Below are 27,926 nucleotides of genomic sequence, written 5' to 3'. Positions count from 1 at the left end.
TTACACTCCTCCAAACACTTCAAGCAGCCCTTTTATTGAGCAAACTATGCCTGCAAGGCTACAAAGGAAACCCAAAGTAAAAACAGAGATATCTGCACATTTCTTTAAGAAGGATAGTTTTTTCCATTTGAGTATTAAATGGAAAAGAGAAGGAAGAAGAAAAGTCATAGCAGCACCTGTTACACTGCCTGTTAAACCCATCAACACGGCAAAATGTGGTATGAACATGGCCATCAGCAGAGTTAACAGGAGAAATGAGCCTCTTACACCCAGAGAAAATAGTGGAGATCTGTATTTGGAATGTTTTTCTCTAGAAATACAAGCATACACAATTTCTGTGGCTGCAAAAAAGGGCAAAGGGTAAGAAAGAAGAGCCTTGGCTGAGAGACACAAATTCACTAGGGTTTCAAGAAATGATGGCAGGTTGTCAGTAATAACTTCCTTTGTCTCTTCACCCCAGGTCAAGAATGCAGTAAGTGCGAAGGTTGTTTTCAAGACACAAGCAAAAAAGTGAGTCCAATTCAGCATACAACTAAATTCCCCTGGGTTTTTCATGTTACCTTCAAGTGTGGGAAGAAATATTTGTGAAGTGTAACTGAAAATGATCACCCCTACAGAGACCAAGAAGTCCTCAAACTCAATGGAGAGTCTGAATTTTGCCCAGGACCACTGATGTATTTGTGTGAGACAGTAAGTCATTACTACAAGGATGATAATGAAATGGACCAGGGAGCAAAGCTGGCTCAGTTTGGAAACAGTTTTGAGAGTTTTGATAAATACACAAGGCAACAGCATAACAAATGCAATTACAGACCAAGTTTTCTCAGTCACTGGTACATGCGGAAAACTATGTGACAGCAAGTTCCCACTAACAACCAGATACAAAATACATGTCATGATCAGTTCCATCACCTGGGTCACATTGACAACTATGCCACCTAGTTTGGGAGATAGCCTTTTGCAGCAGGCATTTGCAATATCTTCATACGTGTCTCTCACTCTTATGAGTTGCCCATCTTCATTTTCTTCATACAGGCAAGCGATTAGAATCTTGCCTGTGTAACAGCATAATGCTGCAGCCAAGATAATAAGAAACAGGCCACTGTATCCACTGTGGAGAAGAGCATATGGCAATCCTAGGACAAATATTCCCTGAAGAAGAAAAAGAGAAAGAAAAGCTAGCAAAAAATCTCTGAGGCAGAATGTTTACTAGAAGGCACACTCCCAAACCTGCCCTCCATTGAACATTGCTTTTACCTAACTGCATGGTGGAAGTACTGCTACCTTCAGCTAAGTAAGTAACAATCATAAGAAATGTGTTTATTTATGATAAATGAAATTATCAGGAAAAATGTCTGCTCCTATCAACACACATATAACGATAAGCTAGGAAAAAGAGAATGTGACTGAATGATATAGGAACTAGGTTCCTAGTTAATATTTAATGCTGGTGTGATTAGAAGCACATTTTAGAAGGTTCATAGGCAGTTATCCAGTCAACATGCATATTAATGAAACAGGTTCAATATCCATAAAATTAAGCAACTGTAGCAGCATCTGTACAAGTTTCATTCAGATTAAAAATAGTACTTGTCCTGGTTTCAGCAGGGATAGAGATAGTTTTCTTCCTAGTAGCTGGTGTAGTGCTGTGTTTTGGCTTTAGTCTGAGAACAACGTTGACAACACACCGACGTTTCAGTTGTTGCTCAGTAGCGCTTACCCTGATCAAGGACTTTTCAGTCTCTCATGCTCTGCCAGTGAGGGCCACAAGAAGCTAGGAGGGAGCAGAGACAGGACACGCGACCCAAACTAGCCAAAGGGGTATTCCACACCACAGCATGTCATGCCCAGTATATTAACTAAGGGGAGTTGGCCAGAAGCCTCCAATTGCTGCTTGGGGATGGGATGGGTATTGGTCAGTGGGTGGTGAGCAAGTGTTTTGTGCATCACTTGTGTTCCCCGATTTTATTCCTCCTTCTCTCTTTTTGCTATATTATTGTGTTGTTGTTATTGTTATTGTTGTTGTTATTATTTATTCTGTTCTTATTCCAATCCATGGGTTTTATCTTTTTCCAATTCTCCTCCCCATCCCACTGAGGGGTGAGGAGTGAGCGGCTGCATAGTACTTAGTTGCTGGCTGGAGTTAAACTACAACAGCACTGTTGATAAATCCAGTAATGACAATTGTCTTCAGTCTAAAAATGCTTAACAGACCTCTGGAAAGAAATTGGCATTAGAATGACATCACAGTTCGCTTTTGTTTCCTCTGTGGTTTCTGTATGCCTCATGCAGCCTTTGCTCTTGTTAAGTATATTACTAAAGTGATTCTTCTCACAGCTGAGATTCTAGACTGTGCAAACTTATTTACGTGTTTAAAAATACATATAAAACATATAGACATACTTTTCACTAAACATTTCTAAAAGAAACAGGATTATACTTGTTTTATCCAGTAAAAAAAACAGTGGTGCTTTATTTTCACAGAACACTGTGTATTTTTGGGTTTCTTTTTCCCCCACTTTCTTCTCTATATTTAAGGACAAATGACACTTTTATGTCATTTAATTTCCATCAGCACAAGACCAACGAAACCCTTGAACAATAGCTATTCATAAAAATATCTAATTTAGGAACGATGCTTTGTGACATTTCTCCTTTTATGTTACACAGCTGAAATTAAGCAATACGCATTAGTCAGACTGGTCAGGCTATGTTTTGTTCTTGATGACTGAAGAAAGGTAGGGTGGAAACAAAACACAGTTAACCAGTTCTACAGAAATTTTAACCTTAATATTTCTTACAGCACTGATGACATGATGAAATATGAGCATTTGTGCTCACATTTGCTATTCCAGCCTGACAGAGGACTTGACTTGGATCAAACCCATCCAAACTCTATTTTTTTTCTAACCAAACCTGAGCAACCCCTTCTGCTCTGGAAAATCCAAGAATTCTTGACAGAAACAGGCCTCCTCACAGAAGGGGCAACCTACTCTTCTCTCACTTCCTGAGCGGGCAGTGCCACTGACTGCTTTCAGGAGCCCAAGCAGAAGAGGTGAGTTTAATGGTCTAAATCTTCATTTCAGAATTTTTTTTATCCACAATTGTGGACATCAGGCCATGCGGTGGACAAGTGTTTCAGGCATGCTTCTGTCTTTGGTGTTTTCTATCAACTCTCTCAGGTTTTTTATCCAGCAGACAGTTTCTGTGAGGGTAGTCTCGGAGCCCAGCTCTGCTGGAGCTCATCAAGAAGGAAGGTGTTTGTCTTAGCTTTGTAGGGTTTATAGCTAGCGACCCACTTCTAAGTGATACAAGGACTCCCAGGCCTGACCCATAAGGAGGGCTCTGAAAAGAAGCAATTTTTCAAACACTAGATAATCATTGATGTGTACTAAGTATTATCCTATTCTTCCAGCCACAAAATAGCAGTCCTTTTCAGGCAGATTGTGGGATGAGCATCAATCAGAAAAGAAAGATTAAAAGTCCTTAAATTAAAGCAGTACTTTTTTCTGAGAAATTTTCTGAGAAAAATGGAGTGCCCATCATATGAATGAGCAGCATTGCCTGTTTCATCCAACCTTCACTCAAGATGCAGATATCTTCAGCTTTCAGCTGCATTAGAGCCAGAAGAATCATATTAAATACATGCCCTAGAATATTTTGATTAAAAAGTCTATGCCTTTATGTACTGAAACAGAAGTACCTCAGTTATTATTACTGATATAATAATGAAGATATTGATTAGATATCTTTTTTGGTTGTTTTCAAGGACTTCATTTACAGACATGCTTTTGTATAAGTCACAGGTGCCATTTCATTTAGCAGCTGGGACGTTCACCTACACAGCTTGAGCCACCCAAATCTCCCCCCTCCAACTGCTTAGCTCTACTCCAATACAGGTCGCATGACCCAGTTATCTTGCAGTGTAATTAGCATTTCTTTTGACATGAACTTCACAGAAGTGTTCAAAATTCAACCTTTCTGCCATCTAACAATCTACTTTGTTAAAAAGATAGCTGGCTGTATCCAGACTGCAGGTAGCATACAGGTAGCAGTAGCTTTTGATATCATGCTATTTCTAATCATGACTTTCACTGACTGGCCTAAAGAGCAAAACATGATTTATTTCCTATGAAAACAATCTTTGGAAAACATTTACACAAGAAACTGAGTTTAAAAACGTCACAAATAAACCAAGTCTATGAAAGAATCAGGAAGATAAAAGCCACAGAGTCATCTTCCATATTAACGTAAGAACAGTGATGTTTTCTCAGTTTCTTGTAGATTGTAGCAAGCTTCTCCCACTTGTTCCATACTCACAGAAGTATTATTTTTCCCCTTAACCTACATTTGGGAGTTCAAATGGTATCTCTTGACCAAAAGGGTCACTGTATAATTAAACCGCAGGTAAGTGTCAGCATAGGCCTTACAAGCACAGTGTCTTACTCCCCTGCTGAATTTAGTCTATTAGTGTTTATAAGACTACCCTCAATCTAAACCAAAGCATAAGTCTTCCAAAGACAATATCACAGACAGCCATTTACAGTCCTCCCCACAGGTGTCTGCTTTTTCATGGTTAATCGTTAGTTTAATCAGAGCATAACATAATTCTAACCTCTCACATTTCCTTACTGTTGTTTATATCATATAATTTTATTTGCTACCTAACACAGACTACAGGATGATAGAGGTGGGGGTTTTGGGGCTGGTTTGTTTTGGGTTTTTTTCCTGCCTCCTGAATTCAGACCTTATTAAACAAACCCATTTTTGCACTGTATATTTTCTTTCTTAAAATTATGGATTAGTGATCGCCAATTTCAAAGTTCAGTTTAGAATTTCTAAATTGAACCATTCTACAGAAATGGTAAGGTTTCTTTTCAGCTAATGTATTTGATGTAATTTTCCCAGAGTTTGTAAACTTCAGCTTTCAGTTAAAAATAGAAAGCGAACACTGTGGACATAACTGGTTTTGCAGCTTTTTGGATACAGAGCATGGTTAGTAGAGAGAAATGGGAGAGCTCTGAACATGCCAATACAGTAAGTATGTAGCGGTGAAATGACAGTGCTTTTCCTGCCTTGCCAGAAAAGCAAGTTGGGGGAGCGGAGCGTTGATCCATCCCAACACTCCCAGTCAGTTGCCAGCACCTGTAATAAGTGCTTGGAGCGATGTAGAGATGTTTCAGCTGCTCCAGCCATTGAGTCGGCTTCATTTGGAGCTCGGCTAAGGTGCCTCTATAAAAACGCCCATAGTATGGGGAACAAGCAAGAGGAATTAGAGATGTGTGCAAGGCTATGGGAATATGATGTCATTGGTATCACAGAAACATGGTGGGATGGCTCCTATGACTGGAGTGTTGGAATGGAAGGTTACAGGCTGTTTAGAAAAGACAGGCCAGGCAGACGGGGAGGGGGTGTTGCTATCTATGTCAGTCATAGGCTAGAGAGTATGGAACTCTGTCTGGGGGCGGGTGATGAGTTAGCAGAGTGTTTGTGGGTCAGGATCAAAGGGAGAACAGCAATGGGGGACATTACGGTGGGGATCTGTTACAGGCTGCCTGAGCAAGAGGACTCTGTGGATGAAGCGCTCTACAGACAGATAGGAGCAGCCTCACACTCACAGGCCCTTGTCCTAATGGGGGACTTCAACCATCCTGATATCTGTTGCAGGGACAGTACAGCCCGGCACAAGCAATCCAGGAGGTTCCTCGATTGCGTGGAAGACAACGTCCTCTTGTAAGTAATCGAGGAGCCAACAAGGAGAGGTGCCATGTTGGACCTCGTGCTCACCAACAGGGAGGGGCTGGTTGGAAATGTGATGATCCAGGACAGCCTTGGCTGTAGTGATCACGAGATGGTTGAGTTTGAGATCCCCAGGACAGTGAGAAGGGCACGCAGCAAGCTCACTGCCCTAAACTTCAAGAAAGCAGACTTTGGCCTCTTCAGGAACCTCCTTAGTAAGGTTCCATGGGATATATCCCTAGAGGGCAGGGGAGCCCAAGGCTGCTGGTCGATATTCAAGGATCACCTGCTACATGCTCAGGAGCGTTGCATCCCGACTAGAAGAAAGTGCAGCAGGAGGGCCAGGAGACCTCCATGGATGGACAAAGAGCTGCTGAGGAAACTTAGAGGGAAAAAGAAGCTTATAGAAGGTGGAAGCGAGGACAGGCGGCCTGGGAAGAATATAGGAGCATTGCCCAGGAAGCTAGGGACCAGGTTAGGAAAACTAAGGCCCAGCTAGAATTAAATCTGGCAAGGGATGTGAAAGATAACAGGAAAGGATTCTATAGATATGTAGCAAATAAAAGACAGACTAGGGACAATGTGGGCCCTCTCTGGAAGCTATCGAGAGAACTGGCTACCATGGATTTGGAGAAGGCTGAGGTTCTTAATGACTTCTTTGCCTCAGTCTTCACTAGCAAATGCTCTGACCACACCACAAAAGTCTTGGAAAGCGGATGCAGGGACTGTGAAAATGAAGACATTAGGCCCACTGTAGGAGAGGATCAGGTTTGAGATCATCTTAAGAACCTGAACGTGCACAAGTCCTGAAGGAGCTGGCAAATGAAGTTGCTAAACTACTGTCCATCATATTTGAAAAATCCTGGCAGTCAGGTGAAGTTCCTGATGACTGGAAGAAGGGTAATATAACCCTCATTTTCAAGAAGGGGAAGGTGGAAGACCCGGGAAACTACAGACCAGTCAGCCTCACCTCTGTGCCTGGCAAAATCTTGGAGCACATTCTCCTGGAAAGCATGCTAAGGCACATGAAAAACAACGAGGTGGTTGGTGACAGCCAACATGGCTTCACTAAGGGGAAATCCTGCCTGACCAATTTGGTGGCCTTCTATGATGGGACTACAGAACTGATGGACAGGGGCAGAGCAGCTGATGTCATCTACCTGGACTTGTGCAAAGCGTTTGACACTGTCCCGCATGACATCCTTGTCTCTAAACTGGGGAGACATCAATTTGATAGATGGACCACTCTGTGGATAAAGAACTGGCTCGATGGCTGCACGCAAAGAGTTGTGGTAAATGGCTCGATGTCCAGTTGGAAATCTGTAGCGAGTGGTGTCCCTCAGGGATCGGTGTTGGGATCAGTCCTGTTCAACATCTTTGTCGGCGACATGGACAGTGGGATTGAGTGCGCCCTCAGCAAGTTTGCCGACGACACCAAGCTGTGTGGTTCAGTTGATACGCTGGAGGGAAGGGATGCCATCCAGAGGGACCTGGACACGCGCATGAGGTGGGCCGATGCCAACCTTGTGAAGTTTAACCAAGCCAAGTGTAAGGTCCTACACCTGGGTCGGGGCAATCCCAGGCACAGCTACAGGTTGGGTGGAGAAGAGATTCAGAACAGCCCTGCAGAGAAGGACTTGGGGGTGTTGGTTGATGAGAAACTGAACATGAGCAGGCAGCGTGTGCTCACAGCCCAGAAAGCCAACCATATCCTGGGCTGCATCAAAAGAAGCGTGACCAGCAGCTCAAAGGAGGTGATCCTGCCCCTCTACTCTGCTCTTGTGAGACCTCACTTGGAGTACTGTGTGCAGTTCTGGTGTCCTCAACATCAAAAGGACATGGAGCTGTTGGAGCAAGTCCAGAGGAGGGTCATGAGGATGATCAGGGGGCTGGAGCACCTCCCATATGAAGACAGGCTGAGAGAGTTGGGGCTGTTCAGCCTGGAGAAGAGAAGGCTGCGTGGAGACCTCATAGCAGCCTTCCAGTATCTGAAGGGGGCCTATAAGGACGCTGGGGAGGGACTCTTCCTTAGGGACTGTAGTGGTAGGACAAGGGGTAATGGGTTCGAACTTAAACAGGAGAAGTTTAGATTAGATGTAAGGAAGAAGTTCTTTACAGTGAGGGTGGTGAGGCACTGGAATGGGTTGCCCAAGGAAGTTGTGGATACTCCATCCCTGGCGGTGTTCAAGGCCAGCTTGGACAGAGCCTTGGGCCACATGGTTTAGTGCAAGGTGTCCCTGCCCATGGCAGGGGGGTTGGAACTAGATGATCTTAAGGTCCTTTCCATCCCTAACTATTCTATGATTCTATGATTCTATGGTTTTTCCATTAAAAAAAGTGAAAAAGAAAAGGAAAAAAACCAAAAAAGGTTTCATGTATTAGCATGTTATCAAATTTCTACAAAAAAGCCAAAGGTTAGAGATGGCCATCAGAACTCAAAAGAACAAAAGACCCTTTGTCAGATTTCAAAATGCATTTTGGATTTGATCTTCTTTTCCTACCTTTCCAAAAGCAATACTTTCTGTTAGGACCATTTCCTGAACATCACCAAATTTAAGTAGTTTAGTTTCAAAGAAGAAGTTATCTTTAATAAGCACTTATTTCGTTGTTAACATCATGTCACAATACAGGCATCGAGCTGTGTTCTATCGTTTAAATCTGCTCAGCAACTTTAGAACATTGCTTAAATTGATTTATCTATCTGTGGAAAATTTGTCCTCCATAAAGAAATCTTTTCATAGATGCTGCTGAAGGTAGCTTTCGTGCCCCTCTCATGAGGAGTGACTGTACAGAGAATGTAGACAGAGCATGTCAAAATTTCACCAATTCTTTCCTAGTGGAAGAGGGACACAGGTAATTCCTCCATCATTTGTCAATGCACATTTGTTCCAGCCTGGCTGCAGCACTTGTTGTTATTGAGTCTTCTGATCCAATTGTGGCGCAGCCAGCCTTAGCTGTGAGGCATCAATTAAAAATGAGCAGCAAAAGGAACTGTTTCTTAAATTGCCTCACAGCTCTTAGTTTTAGTGTTCCGTACGGGAAGTGCTCCTGTCTGAGTGGTTTTATTTCTAACCATTCTAGTGCGAAGTCAAATATTTCAGCTCTACATACGCTATTTTAAGGTGATCTGTTTACAAAGACCAGCATGGGGAAATAGCACTCGCACAGTTGGTTACAGGGGATTTTTTTGAACAGTCCTCTATCAATCACAACTCAGCTGGAGTGGTGGTGTTATTTGCCATCACTCCATCCACACACGTATAAGGAGGGACCCCAAGCTTGCCCAGCAGGCTGCATCTTCCCTTGTCTTCCAAGACGTTTGCAAGACATGGGTATTTTTCCTCTAGACTGAGGATGGAAGCAGACTGTTCTTTGTCAATGAGTGAATACACGTGCCTGGGTGGAGGTCCTTGTCAAACATCCAGAGTAGTCTTCACCATAGGCAGCTGGGCCTAGAAAGAAGAAAGGGCTGAGGGCTAAAGTGGTGACCAGCCTTTGAAGAAATGTCAAGGACAACAGCGGAAAGGGCATGTAAGGAAAGGTCAGTCTCAGCTAGAAGCTATTTGTTATCCTTGTCAAAATACCCCCAAGCAGTAACCACCAGGTATGGCAGCTACCACCAGAAATTACTAATCCACCTACAATACAAAGCAAGCAGATGAGGATTTCAAAATTACATCTGCACAATAAAACATTTTGGCATTCATTGGTGGTTTGACTGCAATATTTGAACTACATGGGAGTGTTTCCCACATCAGCAAGGCTGGCTGCTTGTTTAAAAACACTAGATATCTGGATTAGTGTAGAATGCAAGAAGTGGGCCTTCTGCCGTCATACCACTGTTTGACGCTACTTCACCTCAGGGCAAGCACCTCTGCAAGGAATAAAATGTGTTTAGAAAAATGTATAAATTAGCACAGCCAAGCATTCTGAGATGATATAAAAATTCCATAATGTTCAGTTTTAAGACTTCTTAGTCCCAGGTAAAATGCTTCATTTATACGCTATTTTAACCTGTAATATGAGACTTTGGAAAACAAAGCAGATTGAAAGGTCATTAAAAAATAAAGATCAAATCCTAGTCAGAGTTGAGACATTTCAAAAGACAATGAAATAAAATTAAGTAAAAAGCAACACAAAAAAAAAAAAGAGAGAGAGAAACATTTCACCTTAAGACTTAATCAGATGGGAAAATAAATTAAGAAATTAAGAAGAATTTAACTGAAAATTATTCAGTTAGTACAGCTCTCCTATATGCAGAACACATGCTAATGTGCCAGATTGCTGAATTAGCTCTGATTGCTTCTCTCACCATCTGTAGTTACTCTACTGGAACAGTTCATTTAAGCCTAGCTCTTTTCCCAACTCTGTATTTGATTCCCTGCATGAACATGGGTTAGGCATATAAACCATACAGGAAATCCTCCTTCATGATCTTCTTGGAAGAGTAGGGAGATAAATTCGAGAACCTCACTTTTCAGTACACTTCCACAAAATAATTTTGTTGTTTAGCATTTCTTATAATTTAAAATAAATAATTTTCCTGAATCGATGCAAGTCTGTGTTAGTGTGGTATTTATGTGAAGATACAACTTTATTATCACTAGATTAAAAATACAGCAAATCCCTTAATCTTAGCTCATGATAACAGAACTACTTGCTTACTGACCTCCATGGTCTTTTTCCCTTCTCAGACATTGCTGTGATCAATGCTGATTTTGTATCTATCTTCTTCCAGATGATTGTTGACTACGTTGAGTAACACTGGACCAAATGCCAATTATTCTACTAGATAACCTCTTAACCCTAGTAGAAACTTGTTCCTTTGACAACAGATACACGTTGACAGTTACTTTTTGGGGATCTGTAACTGAGGCAGTTGTTAATCCATTTAAGATGTATTCTATCGTTGCACTATTTTTAAATTAGAATGTTGTGTGTTAATGTGTCAAAATTCCTTTAAAAAGTTTAAATATATTATTTATCTTTCACTGTCTATATTACAACCTCATCAAAGAATTATCTCAAGTGTGTTTACTAAGAATTGTAAAGACTCTTTCTCCAAAACCATAATGATTTGCACTAACTATATCCTTAACTTATTATTCTGTATCTATTAAACGCTGTGTTAACAATTGCATTCTTTTTCTCAGGATTGTTGCCAGGTTTCACTAGTTAGGATTTAACTGGCTTTTAAAATACTGGAATGATATCCACAATCCTCTGAATATTCCACATGTAATAATGATTGAATAAGAGTATTACCAGGTCAGATATATCTTTTGTTACATCTCTCAAGTGCAAATTTTCTGGGCATTCTGCTCTCAAAATATTAATGAGATAAATTTTAACATCCGTTTTAAATACTAACTGTAGTTATCCAGTAGTAAATTGTCCAAGTCCAAGCATGGGAAAAATAGGCACCTCAATTTATGTCTCACACCTATGTTAAGATAGGTTGTTAGCACAGCTGAGACAAATTTCCTGTCAGATACGCCTGTTTCTTTTTCTGGGCAAAAGAATATGTACACCATGGATTGTACACACACAGCTTAGAAACTCTGAAAGTTAACTTTTAAATGTCTTCTGCAGAATAGCATGATGCCCATCCTGAAAAATTAAAAAATGGCCTATTGTTCTCCTGTACTATAAGCACATCCTCCTGATTTTCTACAGAGACTACTCATGAAGTTGCATCTTTTTTTCAGAGCTAAGAACAACTTTAAATCCTTCCTCTAGTGATAATGTAGGAAATAAGCGTAGCAAAATTCAGTGAGAGATCTTAGAGAAGTGGAAGGTGATCTTACATTAGAAAATCTGATTTTTCCCACTCTCACATCCACATACTGAACAGCACTGTCGCATGTGTCCTAGTGGCTTGGTGAGGATCGCTTATATGCACCAAGGAGGACAAGGCATGTCGGCAGTCAAGTGCTCACCGTGTCTCTGTTGTTCATCTTGACTAGTGATGACCAACAGATTTTGGATTTACCTTTTATAGTCTTCTGGACTGGATTCATGTTTGGATCTTTTGCCTCATCTCTTTTCTCATCCCTCATAAATATGAGGCAAAATTCCTGAGTTTCACAACACTGTTGCTTTCCTTATCAGTATGTTTTACAGATACTGTCCTCTACTTCCATAACACTTATCTATAGGTCAGTTTTTCTATCTTTCTGTTCGAATGAAATCACATATACGGTGCTCTTTAGCAGGTAATGCATACTTTCCCTTTTAACTTTATTCTGCTGTTTCTCCTAGTGCTTTTAGACAAGTATAGACAGTCGCATATATAGGCACACTCTTCCATTCATATTTAATTTATACAACTATTAGTATTCCTGTTTCAAAATTTTACACTAACTGGCTTTTTTTTTTCCTAATGCCTAAAAATTGTTTTCTCTCTGTCTTAATCCCTGGGAGATGTGTCTTTTTTCCTAGTGTCTTTTGGTTCCTATATCTCTTTGCTACGCTTCATAACTTATAATTTACAATTTTTACTCTCACCCTCCTTTTCTCCCTTTTGCTATTTTTTAAAATTTATTTTAATTGATATATTCACTTCACACCTGAGGTAGGAGGGCTTTTAGCACATAGGCATACTATTTCTTAATTATGAGATGTGGTGTCTGGACATCTCATAAGTTCTTGTTAAACAACTTTCAAATTGCTTTCACAATTGGCTGTCTGTATTTATTCTTCCTAATCAATTATCTCTCAGAATTTTCTCCTGGTTTGTAAAACTCACTCTTTTTGAAGTACAAAGTATATATATTACTGTTGTCTGTTTTCCCATAATGAATGTAATTAGATCCACTGGTCTCTTCATCTTTATTCAATGTAATGAGGCTCAGAATAGAATTACTTTATGCTAGGTTCAATACCTTTTGTGTTAGATAATTATAATCTATCCTTTTTAGAAACTCTAATGATGTTTTACTACAGACTGCACACAACATCCAGCATAGGTCTTTAAAACTGAAATCAACAAGAAAAATACAATCTTTCCTTGTTGACAATAGCTCTAACTCAGATAATCATCTCTCTAACATAGAGTGCCACCTTCATTTCTTTTACCTATTCTTTTTCTGTAAACCTGCTTCAGCTAATTATTTTTAACTTCCAATTGTGTAAACCATCCCACCATTGCATGTAACTGCAATATCAGTTATATCCTTTTTCTTCTGAGCAGTAAGAATTTCTGGTTCCCTAGCTTGCTACCCAAACTCCTGGCACTGCTCTACAGGCACCAGGAAAAGAATTCATCTGCTTTCCCACTTGCTTCACAGTTTGTTCACAGTTCAGCTGAGTTTGAATTCAAAAATGCTACAAGCTGCTCTGTGGAAAACTTCAAATATTGTCCATGGCCTGTATGACCTTAGCAGCAGATAGATCTCTTCCAATGTCTTTTTCAATGTCAGTGAAAACTCTTCCTTTAACTTCAGGGACGGTTGAATTAGACCCCAGCAATCTTGTTTTTCATGATTTTTCTTATTCTTTCTCTCTGCGAATGCCAGCCTGCTTTAGCTGCAGGGAGGAAAGTGGCTAAGGAGTTTATTCTGTGCTTAATGCCTGCAATCACCTTATATACCAAGAGAAACATTTTAAGTGTTTTTATGCCAGTCCTTCCAGTCCCATAAGCAGATCATAAGGCAGATAGACTGCTCAGGAGATGTTGTGATAAGATAAGCAAGTAAAGAAGTTGCATGGGCTGCACTGCAAAATGAATGTGTCTATTTGACTGACAGAAGCCACTCATTTTGTTCTTTTAGTGACCAGATTAGTCTTAAGAATCTCCTAAAGATTAGGAAAGGGAACAGGAGAAAGAAAATGTCTCAACAAAAAAGGAATTGCTGCTATTGCGTGTGACAGCTGATCCTGTTGGCTTTGCTATTAGTTTAAATATTTGCTCTAAAACCAAAATAATATGCTTGATACTTAATTCTGCATGGTTTGATGGAAAATGTTAGTTTGCATAAATTCAGAGCTGTCTGCAATAATGCACTAAATCACACAAAGTAAATCTCCCAAGCAAATTACCTTTTAAGAAAACATTGTTTTGCTTGGTCCCAGAGGAGAAAGCAGGCTTTGGTAAACGAATGAGGGCTTTTATTATGTGTTATGTAGCTGCAAGGAAAAATAGACAAAAAAGGTAAGGCAGTCTGAAGTAAACCAAACATTCTGAAAGCTATAGTGGTGAGCAACATGGACTCACTGGCTGCTTACCTATTTCTCACATTATAGCTCATCACAGATTCTCAGGTTTTCACCTGAAGGCAGGCAAGTACTCAAAACATCCAGTACAGCCACATGCAAGAGAGTTTCCATGAAAATGTGGTCAAAAGACCTTGAGGGGCGGGAGAGAGGGGACTTTGGGAGACTAGAAGCAAAGTAAAGCAGGTGGAAGCCAAATAACTTCATTTGAGTGTGAGCTGACATAACAAAAAGAGTTACAGCGCATAGAAAGTTCAAACTTTCTGGCTGGGAGAAAGCATTTGGCTTGTTAGGAGTTTTTCTTGAATGCTGCCTATATGGGACAAGCCACAGTTCTTGTTACTTTTAACAAGTAAGGCTGAAGAGGAAATGGATAAAATACCCAAACCCATATTACAAAAACTGCCCCAGATCAAACCTTATGCACCTCTGAGAGGTGAAAAAGAAGACAGGTTACATCTTCTGGAAGCTGGGTTACATTTTCTGAAAACTGGCACAGGATTTGTCATGACTACATGCTGAATAAAAGGTGGCTGAATCCTCCCCTGGCTAATATTATCCTGTTCTTACCCAGCCACCAATTTCAGGTGGACTTTTACTCAAGCAATAATGGCTCCCAGAGCTCATCGTATAAAGGGGAAATTTGTCTTAGAGCACTGCCTGGAGAGAATATAGTTAATAGCCTGGATGAAAGACATAAATTGTGGTATTCTATTTTTTTCTTTTTTGGTCTCTAGGAATCAGTAAACTGAGTATCATAGTATATTCTTCTGAAATACGTGAGAAAAGATGCTGTCTTACAATTAGACTGGGTATAGACAACAAATCTCTACTGTCTTTCCTCTCTTAACCTGAGTTAAACTTCAGTGGCACCCCTGGAGGCTTCTACCCTTAGGACAAAAGAAGCAGCAACTGATTTTTACAGCTGATATTTCAACATGCACAGATAAAGATGAAGTTGAGGTAGCAAATGAATTCCCATAATGGAGGTGTCTCCTACAATAACATAAAAGATCACATCATTTTTAAAATTCAGCAAAGTAGAATAATTACCCTAATTTCAAATAGATTAGACAAACATTCCCAAATGTGTATAATAAAGAGAAAAACTGAAGATCAGAAAAGAAATGTGACTGAGTTTTCTGGCATTCCCTGAGTACTCCGCATAAAAGCAAAGTTATTTCAGCTCTCCTTTAACAAAAAATAAATTATGAATGTAGTATATAGTTATGCATTGTGAAACCAGGCATATGGCATACAAAATGCATGCTGAAGATGCCTTTTTAAGGTCTCTAGATGTAAAATACTTGAAGTATTATTACCTGAGGAGGTATTTCTCATTCTGTTTGTACAGACTGTGACAGTGATTCTTGACCTCTACTGGCCCATGAACAAAAGTACCGGAGTTATAAAGTAAGTCATATTCCTTTTCTGTGGGTTTTGTTTTATTTTGTTTTGGTTTTTTTTTTTTTTTTTTAAATTTTCTTTTTCTTTTCCTCCTTTTTTAAAATGTATTTTCTTGGTCTGCAGCCACACTGGAAAGACTTGGAGACAGGATGCTGTCTGGAAACAACAGCCGAGGATCTCTGGATGAACAAACTGGGGACCTTGATTATTCTTGACTTTGACAAAGATCTCAGGTTTATTCTTAACTTTTAAATACAAAAATCTGTCTTCATGAATAGAGATAAAACCACTTATTTCATTATTAAAACAAAGCCAGTTCAGTGATTGCTGTAAAAGTTTGTGTATTTTTAAAACAGTTTGGTTTTTTTTTCTTAACCTGATCCATTTTAACAGTGCAGGGAAAAGTCCTCAGCTCCATTGGATCTCTCCTTTGTTCGTACTTCAGTGTTGCGAGCTGTAGTGATTTCATGTTTGAAAAATGTATTTTAAGACTGCATCTATTTTCTGTCCCTTTCTCCTAAATAATTTTCATTTCTCACATTCAGATTTTTAGGCTAAATCCCAATTTATTCATGAGGTGAAATGAATGGATTTTAGGTGAAAACTCAATGACTGTTACTAAAGTTACTGCTTTTTTTGCTGTCTTGTACCCAAGGAAATGATCACTTCTTAACATCTATGAATTAGACTAATCTCACCCAACTTCTTCTGTCTAAACCAAACATTCAATGACTGAGTACACACAGTAACAGAAAAGACATACACGACCAATCTACCTTCCTATGGTGCACGCTTATTAGGAATGGGATTCCTAACTTCACCTATCGAAATACAGCAAAAAATAAAGCTAATCTGCTACGTCTGGAAAGGTAGTCACTGGAAAGGATGGATAGAAAGAGGGATCACTGGAGGACTATTCATTCCAGCAGTATAGGGCACTTATTTTAGGATTTGTGAACCTCCAACAGACATGTCTATCACTTTATGTCATCTATAGAGTCAGATGAATTCCTTCATGAAGGCTGTGAGGCTGTGAGATGCCCTGGAAAAGCAAAGGAAGAGCAGGAAGCTGGGTAGCTTGGTAATGTGACTGTACCAGAGGAGGCAGGAAAGGAGAAAAGGTGTCATTAGGTAAACTGGAGAATACTAGAGCATCAGGCTGTGAAACATATAAGGTAGAACCAAGGGGTAGGAGAATATGGTGAGCAAGAGGCTTTGAGGAAAAATGACTGGATTTCAGAAATATCTAACTATAGGCATAAGACAGGAATAAGTAGAAAGCTAGAGGGAAAGTATGCATTATGCAGCTGATTATCCTTTCTGATTGGAAAAGGAAACCTTCAGGGGTGGAATGGCAGCTCCTCACAATTTAGGAGATAGTAAAGAGCCTCTCAAATCCCATCCAAGCAGCAAAGGGAAGCCTACAGTTTTCTTCAGGTATTTTATTTTTAACTTGAGATGACAACAATCAAAAGTACAAAAGGAAGAGCTCTGAGAGCAGCTGGCTTCCCAGCAAAAGTGAAAAAAATCAGCAGGCAAGCAGAAGCAACAAGAGCAGGAGTGGAGAATTCATTTTAAACTCCAGATCCCAATTAAAGCTTAGAAGAAGTTTTTTAAATCCCTTAAGGGAAGGTAGCTGAGAAGATGTCATTTGGAATTGCAGAAATCATGCAGACAGCGAGACAAGGGAATGGCTTTAAAATGTGGTGAGATAGAATTGACCTCAATGCCAACTTCTAAGTAAAATAGAAACAGTAAAATGAGAGAATTAACAGTCGTTATAAGCAACAAAATAAGATCACTTCTTATAAATATAAAGAAGATAACTTTCTTATAAAACTATCTAACGTCACATTCTTATGCCCAGATTCACATTTTTTCAAGCCTCAGTAGAACTATTAATAGTTTCTGAAATACCCAGATTTAGTTTGAAATAATCGAACTACAATGGGTTTTAAAACCGAATAAATAAATAAATAAATACATACATACATAAATAAATGCCTTGTATATCAGGGAGGAACTAGCCTGAATCAAACATGTTTCTAGAGGCAAAAGGAGCAGTAAAAACCCCTGTACATGGAAATACCCATGTACAGGAAAGGCAAAGGCTGAAGCTACCATTGCTACTGATCACATAAAACAATCAAAAATGCTTGCTCTAGGGACCTACAAAACATCATCTGCTGGTGCTGTTATTTGTGTCAGTCCAAGAAATGGACTGAGAGGAATCAAAATGGATAGCAGAGTATGTGCATGTGAGCTGAAGTGAATGTTTCCTCACTTTGACTCATATGTTTATGCTTTTAAGAAGTAAATATTAAATTTGATTTTTTTTTTTTTTTTGTTAGCTATTTAGTGAATACAGTATTGTGCATATGGCAAAACTAGTGCCACTGGCCAAGATTACAGAGAAACATTGCCTTCCAAGAAACATGGTGTGTGTGGGGAGAAGAGGGAGAATACGTGCAAATAGAAGTCAATATCTTTTATTTAGCTTTTGGGCCAAACATTTTATACAGCTTACTGTGCTAAAACTGGGTTACAATATATCATCTTCAGTACCATGTGTAATCAGTGTTTAGGGCTTTTTATTTTCTCAGATAGCTCCATTTGCTCATTCAGACAGAACTTATGCCATTTCAGTGAATCTCCTGCTGTCAGGAATTACACACATTGAAGTAAACTCTACATTAACCATCTATGAGTTTTGTGGAAGAAGCTTTACCATTTGGAAAGTCTGCTACAGAAACACTACTATTTCTGATTCTATCAGCATGTAGTAATAATTCAGATGTCCTTTACTTTCAGCACTGAATTCTCATATACACCTGCAGATGTTGAGCTTTATTATTTCCTTGATTCCTGTCAAACTTTATTCCTTGATGAACCCTAAGGCTCACTCTTTCTTTTTATATTAAAAAAAAAAAAAAAAAAAAAAGCTCCTGTCTGAAAATTTGCTAATGGAAGTGAAGGAAGTTTATAAAAAACAGGAAAGGAATGCTGACAAAATATTTTACTTTCTGCTGCTTGTCACTATGTTCTTGCTGTCTTGGGAGGAATGTTACCTTGGGAGGAATTATATGTCTAAATACAGTTTATTAAAGCAAATTTACTGAGGTTACACACCTCAGAAATTTAAGAATAGGGACACAAAGAACACTTTTAAGAAGAATATTTTCCATCAGTGATAGCTGGTCAATGGTATGTGCTATACAGAGGCACAAGTGTACAAATTATCTCAGCCAGAGAGGGGTGGTAAATCATTATAATAGGTAATTTGGGCTTTGTTTTGAAAGACAACTGTCAAACATACTATCACAACAATAAAGTAAGCAGATATAACAGGTACAGAAGTTCAGGGTTGGCTAATAGTGTTTTTAAATTCCATGTGACCCGCCATGAATTAAAAAAGGAGAAACTATACCATCTGTTTTCATACAGGTTGTTCAAAATGATTTCAGGGATTGATGAGACCAAAAAGCGTGGTAGATTAATTTGATTTTAGTGTAGCGGGAATGTACATCAGCTATTCCTTTCACCTGAGGGAGCCAGAGATCCTTGTTCTGCAACAAGTGATAGTACATTGGGTTCTCCCATGTGATCATGGAATAAAGTGATCATCACTTTCAAGCGGCTGACAGGTACTTGATCCTGTTTGGTAACATTTACTATTTCAAAGGGTATAATTTTCACAATGCTACTATCCATTTATCTTTGATATAATGGTTAAGTCATTCTCTTTCTTGACCATCTGGATTTTTAAGATGGAATGACCATTTTAATGGCTGAATATTCTGAAGGTGCTCTTACCACATTCGTCTGCTGATTTATCTTGTGGTCAGCCCCTACAATGGGTCTCAATAGCAAGGGGAATCCATTCTATACAGAAAAAAAAAGAAAGGAAATTGAATCAAATGTCAAATTGGTTTATCACAGGCCACCTTTGAACGATCATTTTGTAAAGAGTTTCTGTAAAATAGAAAACATTTTGAGACTTATTTTCAAAATTGTTTTCGTTATCGGAGCTCCTGGAAGTTCTTGATTGGAATCCCATTGTGTAGGGCACTGTGCAAGCAAAGTACAAAAAGATGGTCTCTTCTCAAACAATTTAAAATCTACAGGTAAGATAACAGGAAACAAATACAGGCAGACAGCAGAGTCAAGGAAACCTTGAGTCAAGAGAGTAAATGGTGGTTTCAATGTAGCTTGTAACTAAAATTTTGAAATTTTCAGCAAAAGGACATTTCTAAGAGAATGAGAGGAGCGCAAATAAATAGCTTTATATACGTTCATAGGAATGCTTGTTTAAATATTTAACAAATTGTCAACGGTAATTGGAGCTGGAAGAACAGAGATCAGAGTTGACAGATGCAGAAAGCTAAATGGTAGATTGTTAAAAAAAAAGATCAGTAGCTTACGTTTGATTTGATGGTTGAAGTGGTGCTTGCAAGAGCTGGTGGACACATGGGGTATGGAACTGCAGATGGGTGTGCACGGGGCAAGCTTGGCAAGGTCAGGGAGGATTGTGCGATTGTGGCCCAGATGGGAAATGATTAGTGCTCAGATGAGACTTTTAGCCTCATGGGTAAGACAATCAGACTACGTATTAGTGAGGTTTTACAGTAAACATAAGCAGAAGCTGGACATAGTCTGAGTGTGAGAATTTAGAAAAAGGCCTGACTGAAAGATGATGCCAGATGATAGGCCTGCATGGCAGCAGGGACAAAAGATATTCACAAGTGGTGAAGAAAGGTTGATATGGGCAGACTCTGGATGGAAGACAAGCTCTGTTTAGCTGCTTCTGCTGACTGTAGAACAGACAGACCAATATTTTATGTGGGCAGCAGAGGGATCTAAATAAGATGTGAACTTGAATTGGCCCAGGAAAACACACTCTGCTGTCATCACACATTGCTGCAGGCAGTGAAGGATGTGGCGTCTATCAATCAGCAGTGTCTGTAGCAGTCCTCAAAGCCTGAGTCTGCTGCAAGTGACGACCTCAGGGAGGAAGGCATGAGGCAGACATTCAGGAGAGATCACCAGCATTTGTTTTGTCCCTGGTTATGGACAACAGTATAGAGCACAGGAAGCTGGTCATGACCCTGTGTATTAATTAATTTAATATTTTTCCTTATGAAAAATTCTTGCAATGAGAAATACAAATATGTGTGTGCTTGTAGTTATCTACCTACCAATGCAAAAGGTTTTTTTAGGCAAACTCTACCAGGACATGCCAAACCTGGGTGGTTTGAAGGTTTCCTAATGACGAAATGAAAGAAAAAGAGCTCTGGGAGGCGGATGCACAATGTTCAGGTTTCTGAAGTGTTACACGCATATACCATTTATTTTATATATGTCATGGGAAAAATGCAAACTGACACACCCTTTTTGCAAATATATGCAAATGTGCCTGTAAATCAGACCTCTGTCACTCGGCAGGGTGTCTATTAAGCTGATAGTAGTTGGCCTTTGAAGAATGGCAGGGTTTAAAGCTCTTGGGTCAAGATGTGCTTTCATTTCATTCATGCAACTGTACTTAAGCTGACTGAGGTATAAAATAATAGAAATAGTGATGTCCCCACAAAAGGTGTCTATTGGCAAGCATGCCAAAGCAGCTCGCAAATTCCAGCTAGTGCAAAGGTTCATGTTATTACAGGCTAGAAAGCACTGCTGTAAAGAGAAGAGTTGAGCTGGTCTCTCCCAGCTCCTCAACCAAACCCCACACCAGGAGCTCATCACACAGTTCCTGCTCTGACTAGCTCAGATCCATGGGGGGATCCCTCTCTCTGTGGGGCACGAGGAGAAGGGCAGGAAGGAGAGAGCAGGAGGATCCCCAGCACGAGGCCCGTGCAGTATGCAGCTCCCAGCTCCTGCTCCTCAAGCAAACAGTCGGCTGGTCTGCTGCTTCCTGCAGCTCGGAAAGCAGCCACTTGCCCAGCAGACGGAGGAGGGTCCGAAAGGCTGCTTGGTGCAGAGATGCCCTGATTGACCATGATCTATTTTTTATGTTCAAAAATGTGTTTAAAATATTCCTATTAAAGTATCTCAAGGTCCTCCTGTAACTCTCTTGCAACTCATCTATCAAGAAATTCTGGGCCCATAGTGTGGGTAAATATAATCTAAGAACTGCTGTAACTTCTAAAGATTTTTAATAAGTCATTTTAATACCTAGAAGGCTGCAAGAATTGCAGTACTTTGATCCATTACTTGTGTGACCCATGTACCTCTTTCTGAGATGCTTCAGGAGCTAGTATGGTGCTCTCTGAACCAATTGTCCATATACTGGGACTGTCTGTATGTCCAAGGAATAATTTGTGGAGTAGTTATATGACAGCTCCTACTTGCTGGCAAATCTGACAGGGGGGCTATGGAAAACTGATTTGCCACTCCTAACATTTCCATAATAGTTACAGTAGAATATGCTGATGTAAATCCATTCAATGCTCCCTCCATCTGTTCATTGCCCAGATGATGTGACAAACAACATAAAATGCAAAACCTACAAAACAGCAACTTAAATCCCATGAGAACAATCCAAATATCTCTTCCTGGAACAAGAAACGAATTTTAGATGAGCCACCTCTCTATGTTTAGGAGTTCTGGCTTCATAACACTTTTAGTGTCTGCAGCTGACCAAGGGAAAAGTAGACCGATCTGGTGCATTCTCTAATGAGATTTATGGGAATGGTAGTTACTTTTGTAACTCAAAATCAGTCCACTGCACAGTGCTTGCATGTCAAATTAAAGAGATTTCTGTGAAGTAGATATAATTTCATTTTTGCAGGATAACCCGTATTTGATATAAAGCTTCTGTGATAAAAAGTAGGGCTGGGAATAGAGAGAATATATATATCCTGTATGCAGCTTTCTCTGCGCTATATGAATATGTGCACAAAACTAAAGAAATCTGAGCTGAAATAAAAGGTTATATGAAGTAGTTATTTATGTCCAGGATTTTTTTCCTTCAAGAGAAAATCCAAAGAGAAAACCAAGCCACAAACATTGGCAACAGAGTCTTCTTCCCTAAAATACATCTTTTATCAACTGCATTGCATAATGGTGACGTTTGATCATAAGAAAAACAGGTCTGAGTTTAGATGTCTCTCACCAGGCTCTCGAATATTCTTGGGTCTCCAGTTGTGGCTATGTGGGTTTGTAGCTGCAAACCTATGAAAACTAAATTTGACCAGTACTGCAGCTGCATTTGAACTAAAATCATATTAATTGGCATTTTTATGTGCACCATAGTAGTCTTACAGTCTTGGAATTTTAATTGTGCTGTCATTATTTGGACTAGCTCCATTTGGAAACTTGAATTACTTACTGGTCCTAGGTTAGACACTAGCATTGGTCATCTCCCTTTAATTCTCAATACCACCTCTTGATATGAAATGCAGAAGTTTGTTTCCCTCAGACATCTATAATTTAGTTCAGTGTATGACTTTAGCTTCAATGTATAATTCAAGGAAATTACTGCTCTGGGCACCAGAAGGGATTGACCTTTGTTCTCAAGTCTGGAAAATAAATACTTAAGATCAAGTACTGCAGTTAAGATCCAAGTGTCTATTTAGTTAAATGTGACTAAATTATTTAAGGCTGACGATGAGAAGACTTGTATTGCGGTACATCTAATGACCTGATGGTGAAAACATTTCGCTTTCTAAGCACACAAGCATGTGCATATTTATATTTAGAAAATGCTTAAGTGCCTTGTCAGTAAAGCTTAATGGAAGGGGTGTTTAGACACCTTCAAAATATGTTTGCCTTTATATCTTCAGGGGCATATCTGCTAATTCTGTTTCTCAACATGACTGTGTTTTCCACTTAAATCTTTGGGAATTGTGGATACTCAAAACTCTGAAGATTCAATCTATATTAGAGAGTTGAAGGCAGGTCACTCAGAGGAAACATCATAGGAAAATAAATATTAACTATGAGATATTCTCAAGTGAATCTTTTAGAGCTACATAAATAAAATTGAGCCAAATTGGAACCCAATATGGAAATGTATCCAGCACACCATGAAGGATATATAGATACACACTTTTGTTTTTAAAAATGGTGATTATTGAAGTGTTGAGTCTTTTCTAAACTAATATACAATATACAGAATGTAAATAATGAGCATATTTATAATCACTGCTGTAAGAATTATTAATTTATTATTGACAAAGTTTAAAATAATTATTAATAATAGTAATTGCATTATTGTTATTCCTAGAAGCATTCCTAGAAGCATTCATAATAGACAAGCACCCTTGTCTTGTGTTATTCTGATCATGGAACAATAAAATTGCCTCTGCCATAGGTATTTCTAATTTTGTACAACCTAATCTCTGTAAAAGACAGGAGACAAAACGTGACTACACTGGGTGTCAGGTGCACATTCAATATGCTTTGATACATCATGTTCTCCCAAGCATCCAGGGAAGAAATGTATGCTTGTATTACGCTGTATTTTAGAGATTGTATAAGCATCATAACACCAAAAGCACTTTGAAACTGCCTGATAAAGTGGCTGATGTTTTTGCACTTTAAAACTTATTTGTGCTCCTGAGACCTACGGGGAGATAGACTCACAATGGTGTAAATTATAGTTATGCTGAGTTGAAGAATATTTCACTTATTGCCATTATTTCACTTCTTCCCTTTCTCTCTCTTGGTTTTTCTCCATTCTTTGTTGTCTTCTACCTCTTCTTGATATTCTAGACTGAATGCCTTTTTCTTTTACTTTTGCTTTCTTTTTCTTGCACAAACATTCTCCATTCTGTTTGCAACAATCCTCCTACATGTGGCTGGCAAATAAATAGACTTTATTGTCCTTTGGTTCTGCTGTGAAATGCCGTGCCACTAGAATTTAACTATCTTCTTCCTTTGTGACTGTTGCTTTGCTCATCTATTCAGCACTACTCTACAAGTCAGCATGAATTTTTTTTGTCTTTCACTGCTATGTACAAACAAATGAAACTTGCATCACTCTGCCAGATGATGTCATTCATGTTCACTTTTGAATAAGCTCAGCTTTACGGTCTCTGTCCTTACCTAGATTAACTGGATACAGGTTTTCATTTGCCTGTGCAGTGTTGGAATATGAAGCATGTTTCCCTGGAAACTTTAAATACCTGAAGCAATCATTTACACATACAGCATTGTCACCAAAAAGGCATATATTTTCAGCTGAAGTTAAAACCAAAATAAAAATCTCTACCTGTTTGCTTGAAAATACTTGCATTTAAAACACTCTAAGAAAACCCTTGTATTTCATTTCAGAGACCAAAAAATTAATTTTTCCTATAATAAATCTGGATTGTGATATAATCTCACTTTTAGTCTAATTGTATTCACCAGAACAATGGTTTAGAACACTTCAGAATTCTGCTGAAATGTTTACCTCTAATTGCCATGCAAAATACTTCTGCCATTTCCGCTGAGTAGGACAAAAACAACTGCCATTTCAGCATAGATTCTCTTCACCAGTCAAGAACGTTTGGATTGTTTTATTCATTCTGTTCACAACTCTGACTTTCTCTTCAAAGCTTTTCATAGAAATTTCTTCAAACTGTTATTTTTTACTGACAGATGCCCATTCAATATTCTCTCCTCTCTCCTCCTCTCTTGCCTTTCCCTTTCCCTGTCTCTGCTCTCTACCCTTGTTCCTAAACAAAATGCCAAGGAATTTAGAAATGGGAAAAATACATACATATGTACATATGTGTACCTATTCACATACTTGCTTACTCACATATGCACCCAGTTTCACAATGTGTTGTTGGGACACTTCATTTGTACTATTAATGAAACTGCAGCTCCTGTCCTCAGCCTGCCTTAGGAGAAAAGCTCAATACAGCTGTAGCCAACTGCTCTTTTAATGCTGATTTCTAAAATACTGTACCAAATGAGATCCAATAGCAGTATGCAACACTCAGCATGCTGACAATTTTTACTAAGACTATAGTTACTGATCTGTTTGGATAATTTAGCTTAAATTTGTGGTGGTTTTAAAAAGGCAAATGTATGTTTGATTGTGTTTTTACACTGTCATTGGTCTACTTTTAACTGGAAGCTATAATATTAATAATTAATAGGAATTGTGTACATAACAACATTCAGGAATTTTTAGGCACTTTGATGTATTTACAGAGGCATTATTACATTCGTTTTTCAGAATGGAAAACAATGGGTGAGCGAGAACGTGACTTGCCAAAAGGTCATAAAGCAAATATTGACAAAATTGACTTCTAGAATGAAATCTTGGCCTCAGCGAAATCAAAGGCAAAGCTCACAGAGACAACAATGGGCTCTCATCCCAGACTCCTGTCCTGGCTAGATGCTGCTGAGAGAGACTGAAGATAAAATGTGTTACTATAATGTAGTTGGGGTATTTTAGGACTTCACACTTTTATTCACAGCTGAACACTTTCTGAGTATGATATATTACTGTGCCCTGTTATTGCACTGGCTCTCATGTGGTGGTGCTCATGTTTGAAAATACAGCTGGGTTAGAAATATGTCCTTTTTCTCCTTTTTTGCAGAGCTGGGGGATGAACTGGATACATAAACAAATGTTCATCAGCATAATCACAGACTTGTGTGACACTGGAAAAAATATTTTTCTGTAATTAAAGTAGCATAAAAAGTTGTCATGTTGTAAGCCCAGACGGTAAATCAGCACCACACAGCCATTTGCTCACACACACCCCACTCCAGGCAGGATAGGGAGGAGAATTGAAAGAATGTAAACCCCACAGGTTGAGATAAGAACAGTCCAGTAACTAAAGTACAACATAGTACTACTAATAATAATAACAATGGTAAGGGAAATAACAAGGGGAGAGAATATAAAACTAAAAGGGAAAAAAACCCCAATAAACCCAAGGGATGCACGACACAATTGCTCACCACCTGCTGACCCATATCCAGCCTGACCTGAGCAGTGACTGGTCCCTTCTGGGTGACTGGGTGATGCCCCCCAGTTTATATACTGGGCATGATGTGCTGTGGTATGGAATACTCCTTTGGCTAGTTTGGGTCAGGTGTCCTGTCTCTGCTTCCTCCCGGCTTCCCATGCCCCTCCTCACTGGCAGAGCATGAGAGACTGAAAAGTCCTTGATCACGGTAACCATTACTTAGCAACAACTAAAACACTGGTGTGTTATCAGCATTGTTCTCAGACTATAAAGCTAAAACACAGCACTGAACCACCTACTGGGAAGGAGAAAAAATAACTGTTACAGCTGAAACCACGACAAAAGTGTTTAAGTAACAGTTACTGGGACTAGATGTGTCTGTGGATACTGCTTTTTTCTACCATGTCAGACAGAAAGCTAGTGGTAATCATAGAATTATGTAAGGAAATGAATCATGAGAAGTGAGAAAAAGAATCTGAAATGTTTAATGCTAAATTTAAGGATACAGAAAGATACTAAAACTCCACATAGAATGCTGGGACCAAATGCTTTCAGTCTTTTCAACCTGACTTTAACATTGACAAGTATTATTACACTTCTCATGCTTCATGCTCCAATTTAAATCTAGTCCAACTTACATGTTGGTAAATATACGTCTGATGTCAGTTTGGATCTTAGTATCCTCTTTTTATTAGATATTTACCTCACATTTCTATCAAACATTTCTATCACTGAATTCAAATATACTTACTAAAGATAGCATCTGCACTTCCAAAACAGGTGCCATCACCACCATTTTATTTTCACTTGGTTTAAGTATTTTTTAAACTTTAGCTAACATATCTATCTTCTTCCCTTTGAAAGTTTTCCATTTGAAACTTTGATTTTTTTTTTCTAGAATGCTAATCTTTCTGCACAAGATTCTGCTAATCTTGCGCAGAAAGGTTGAAATATGTTAGTAAGAGATTTATAGAAACCTTTTAGAATATTGGAAAAAGATGGTACAGTTAAGTAAAATAAAGCAGGCTAAGTGATGACCAGGTTTTTCAAATGTGGTTGTAACAAGTGGGGAAGTAAAAGGTTACCTGAATGGCATTTGTTACATTCCATCCTGCTTCCCAGCTAGTGATCAGTTTGACCTGGGCACCTGGCAGGGGAGCTGGGGACTTGTATTCTGGATCCTGGTGGCAAACATCAAGCTCAATGTTCACAGGTCCATCTGGTTCCTCTCTCTCCTTGCTGTGAGCTCTGTTCAGTTCATCTCTTCTAGCAAAATTCACATGCTCTTCATCGGTGTCTAGGCAGCTGTCCCATCTCACCATTCCAAAAAAGAGAGATGGTGTTTCCGTAAAGCAGTTGCAAAGAGATGAAAAAGTCTGCTTCAGGTGAGCCATCCTGAATATTAAAGTAAAATCTTTCCTTACATGTCTTTATTGTTTTCAGCAGTTGTATGTTGTTAATCCTTTTGTTAGATGAGCCTTGATACTATAGCTGTTATCCTTTGTTCATTTACTCGTGCTGGTTTCAAATGGCAGCTAAGGAAGTATCTCCAGGGTCTCAACATACTGTCCAGAGTACTCTGCAGTGAGATTTAGGAGTCTGCAAGCTGCAATTTACAATTCAAATCCTTTTTCCTTTTACCTATGATATCCATGA

The 27,926-nt window shown here is 39.1% G+C and overlaps 1 protein-coding gene across 1 annotated transcript; it reads right to left on the bottom strand.

Moving 5' to 3' along the window:
- On the bottom strand, positions 1-27,664 carry LOC115609709 (vesicular inhibitory amino acid transporter-like). The gene is made up of 2 exons (XM_030490284.1): positions 27,356-27,664; positions 1-1,152 (listed from the first exon to the last, which is right to left on the bottom strand). The coding sequence occupies exons 1-2, from the start codon at positions 27,662-27,664 to the stop codon at positions 1-3; spliced, it is 1,461 nt and encodes a 486-aa protein (XP_030346144.1).
- Positions 27,665-27,926: the final 262 nt, after the last annotated feature.

This window comes from Strigops habroptila, chromosome 6 (assembly GCF_004027225.2).
Source record: "Strigops habroptila isolate Jane chromosome 6, bStrHab1.2.pri, whole genome shotgun sequence".
Lineage (NCBI taxonomy): Eukaryota > Metazoa > Chordata > Aves > Psittaciformes > Psittacidae > Strigops > Strigops habroptila.
This window is presented reverse-complemented; position numbering and strand designations above follow the sequence as displayed.

Excerpts from the sequence above, each read along its gene's own strand:
- LOC115609709 (XM_030490284.1), bottom strand. The coding sequence starts at position 27,664 with ATGGCTCACCTGAAGCAGACTTTTTCATCTCTTTGCAACTGCTTTACG. Across the intron at positions 1,153-27,355 it reads ATGTAACAAATGCCATTCAG|GGAATATTTGTCCTAGGATT; the intron begins GTAACCTTTTAC and ends TTTCTTCTTCAG.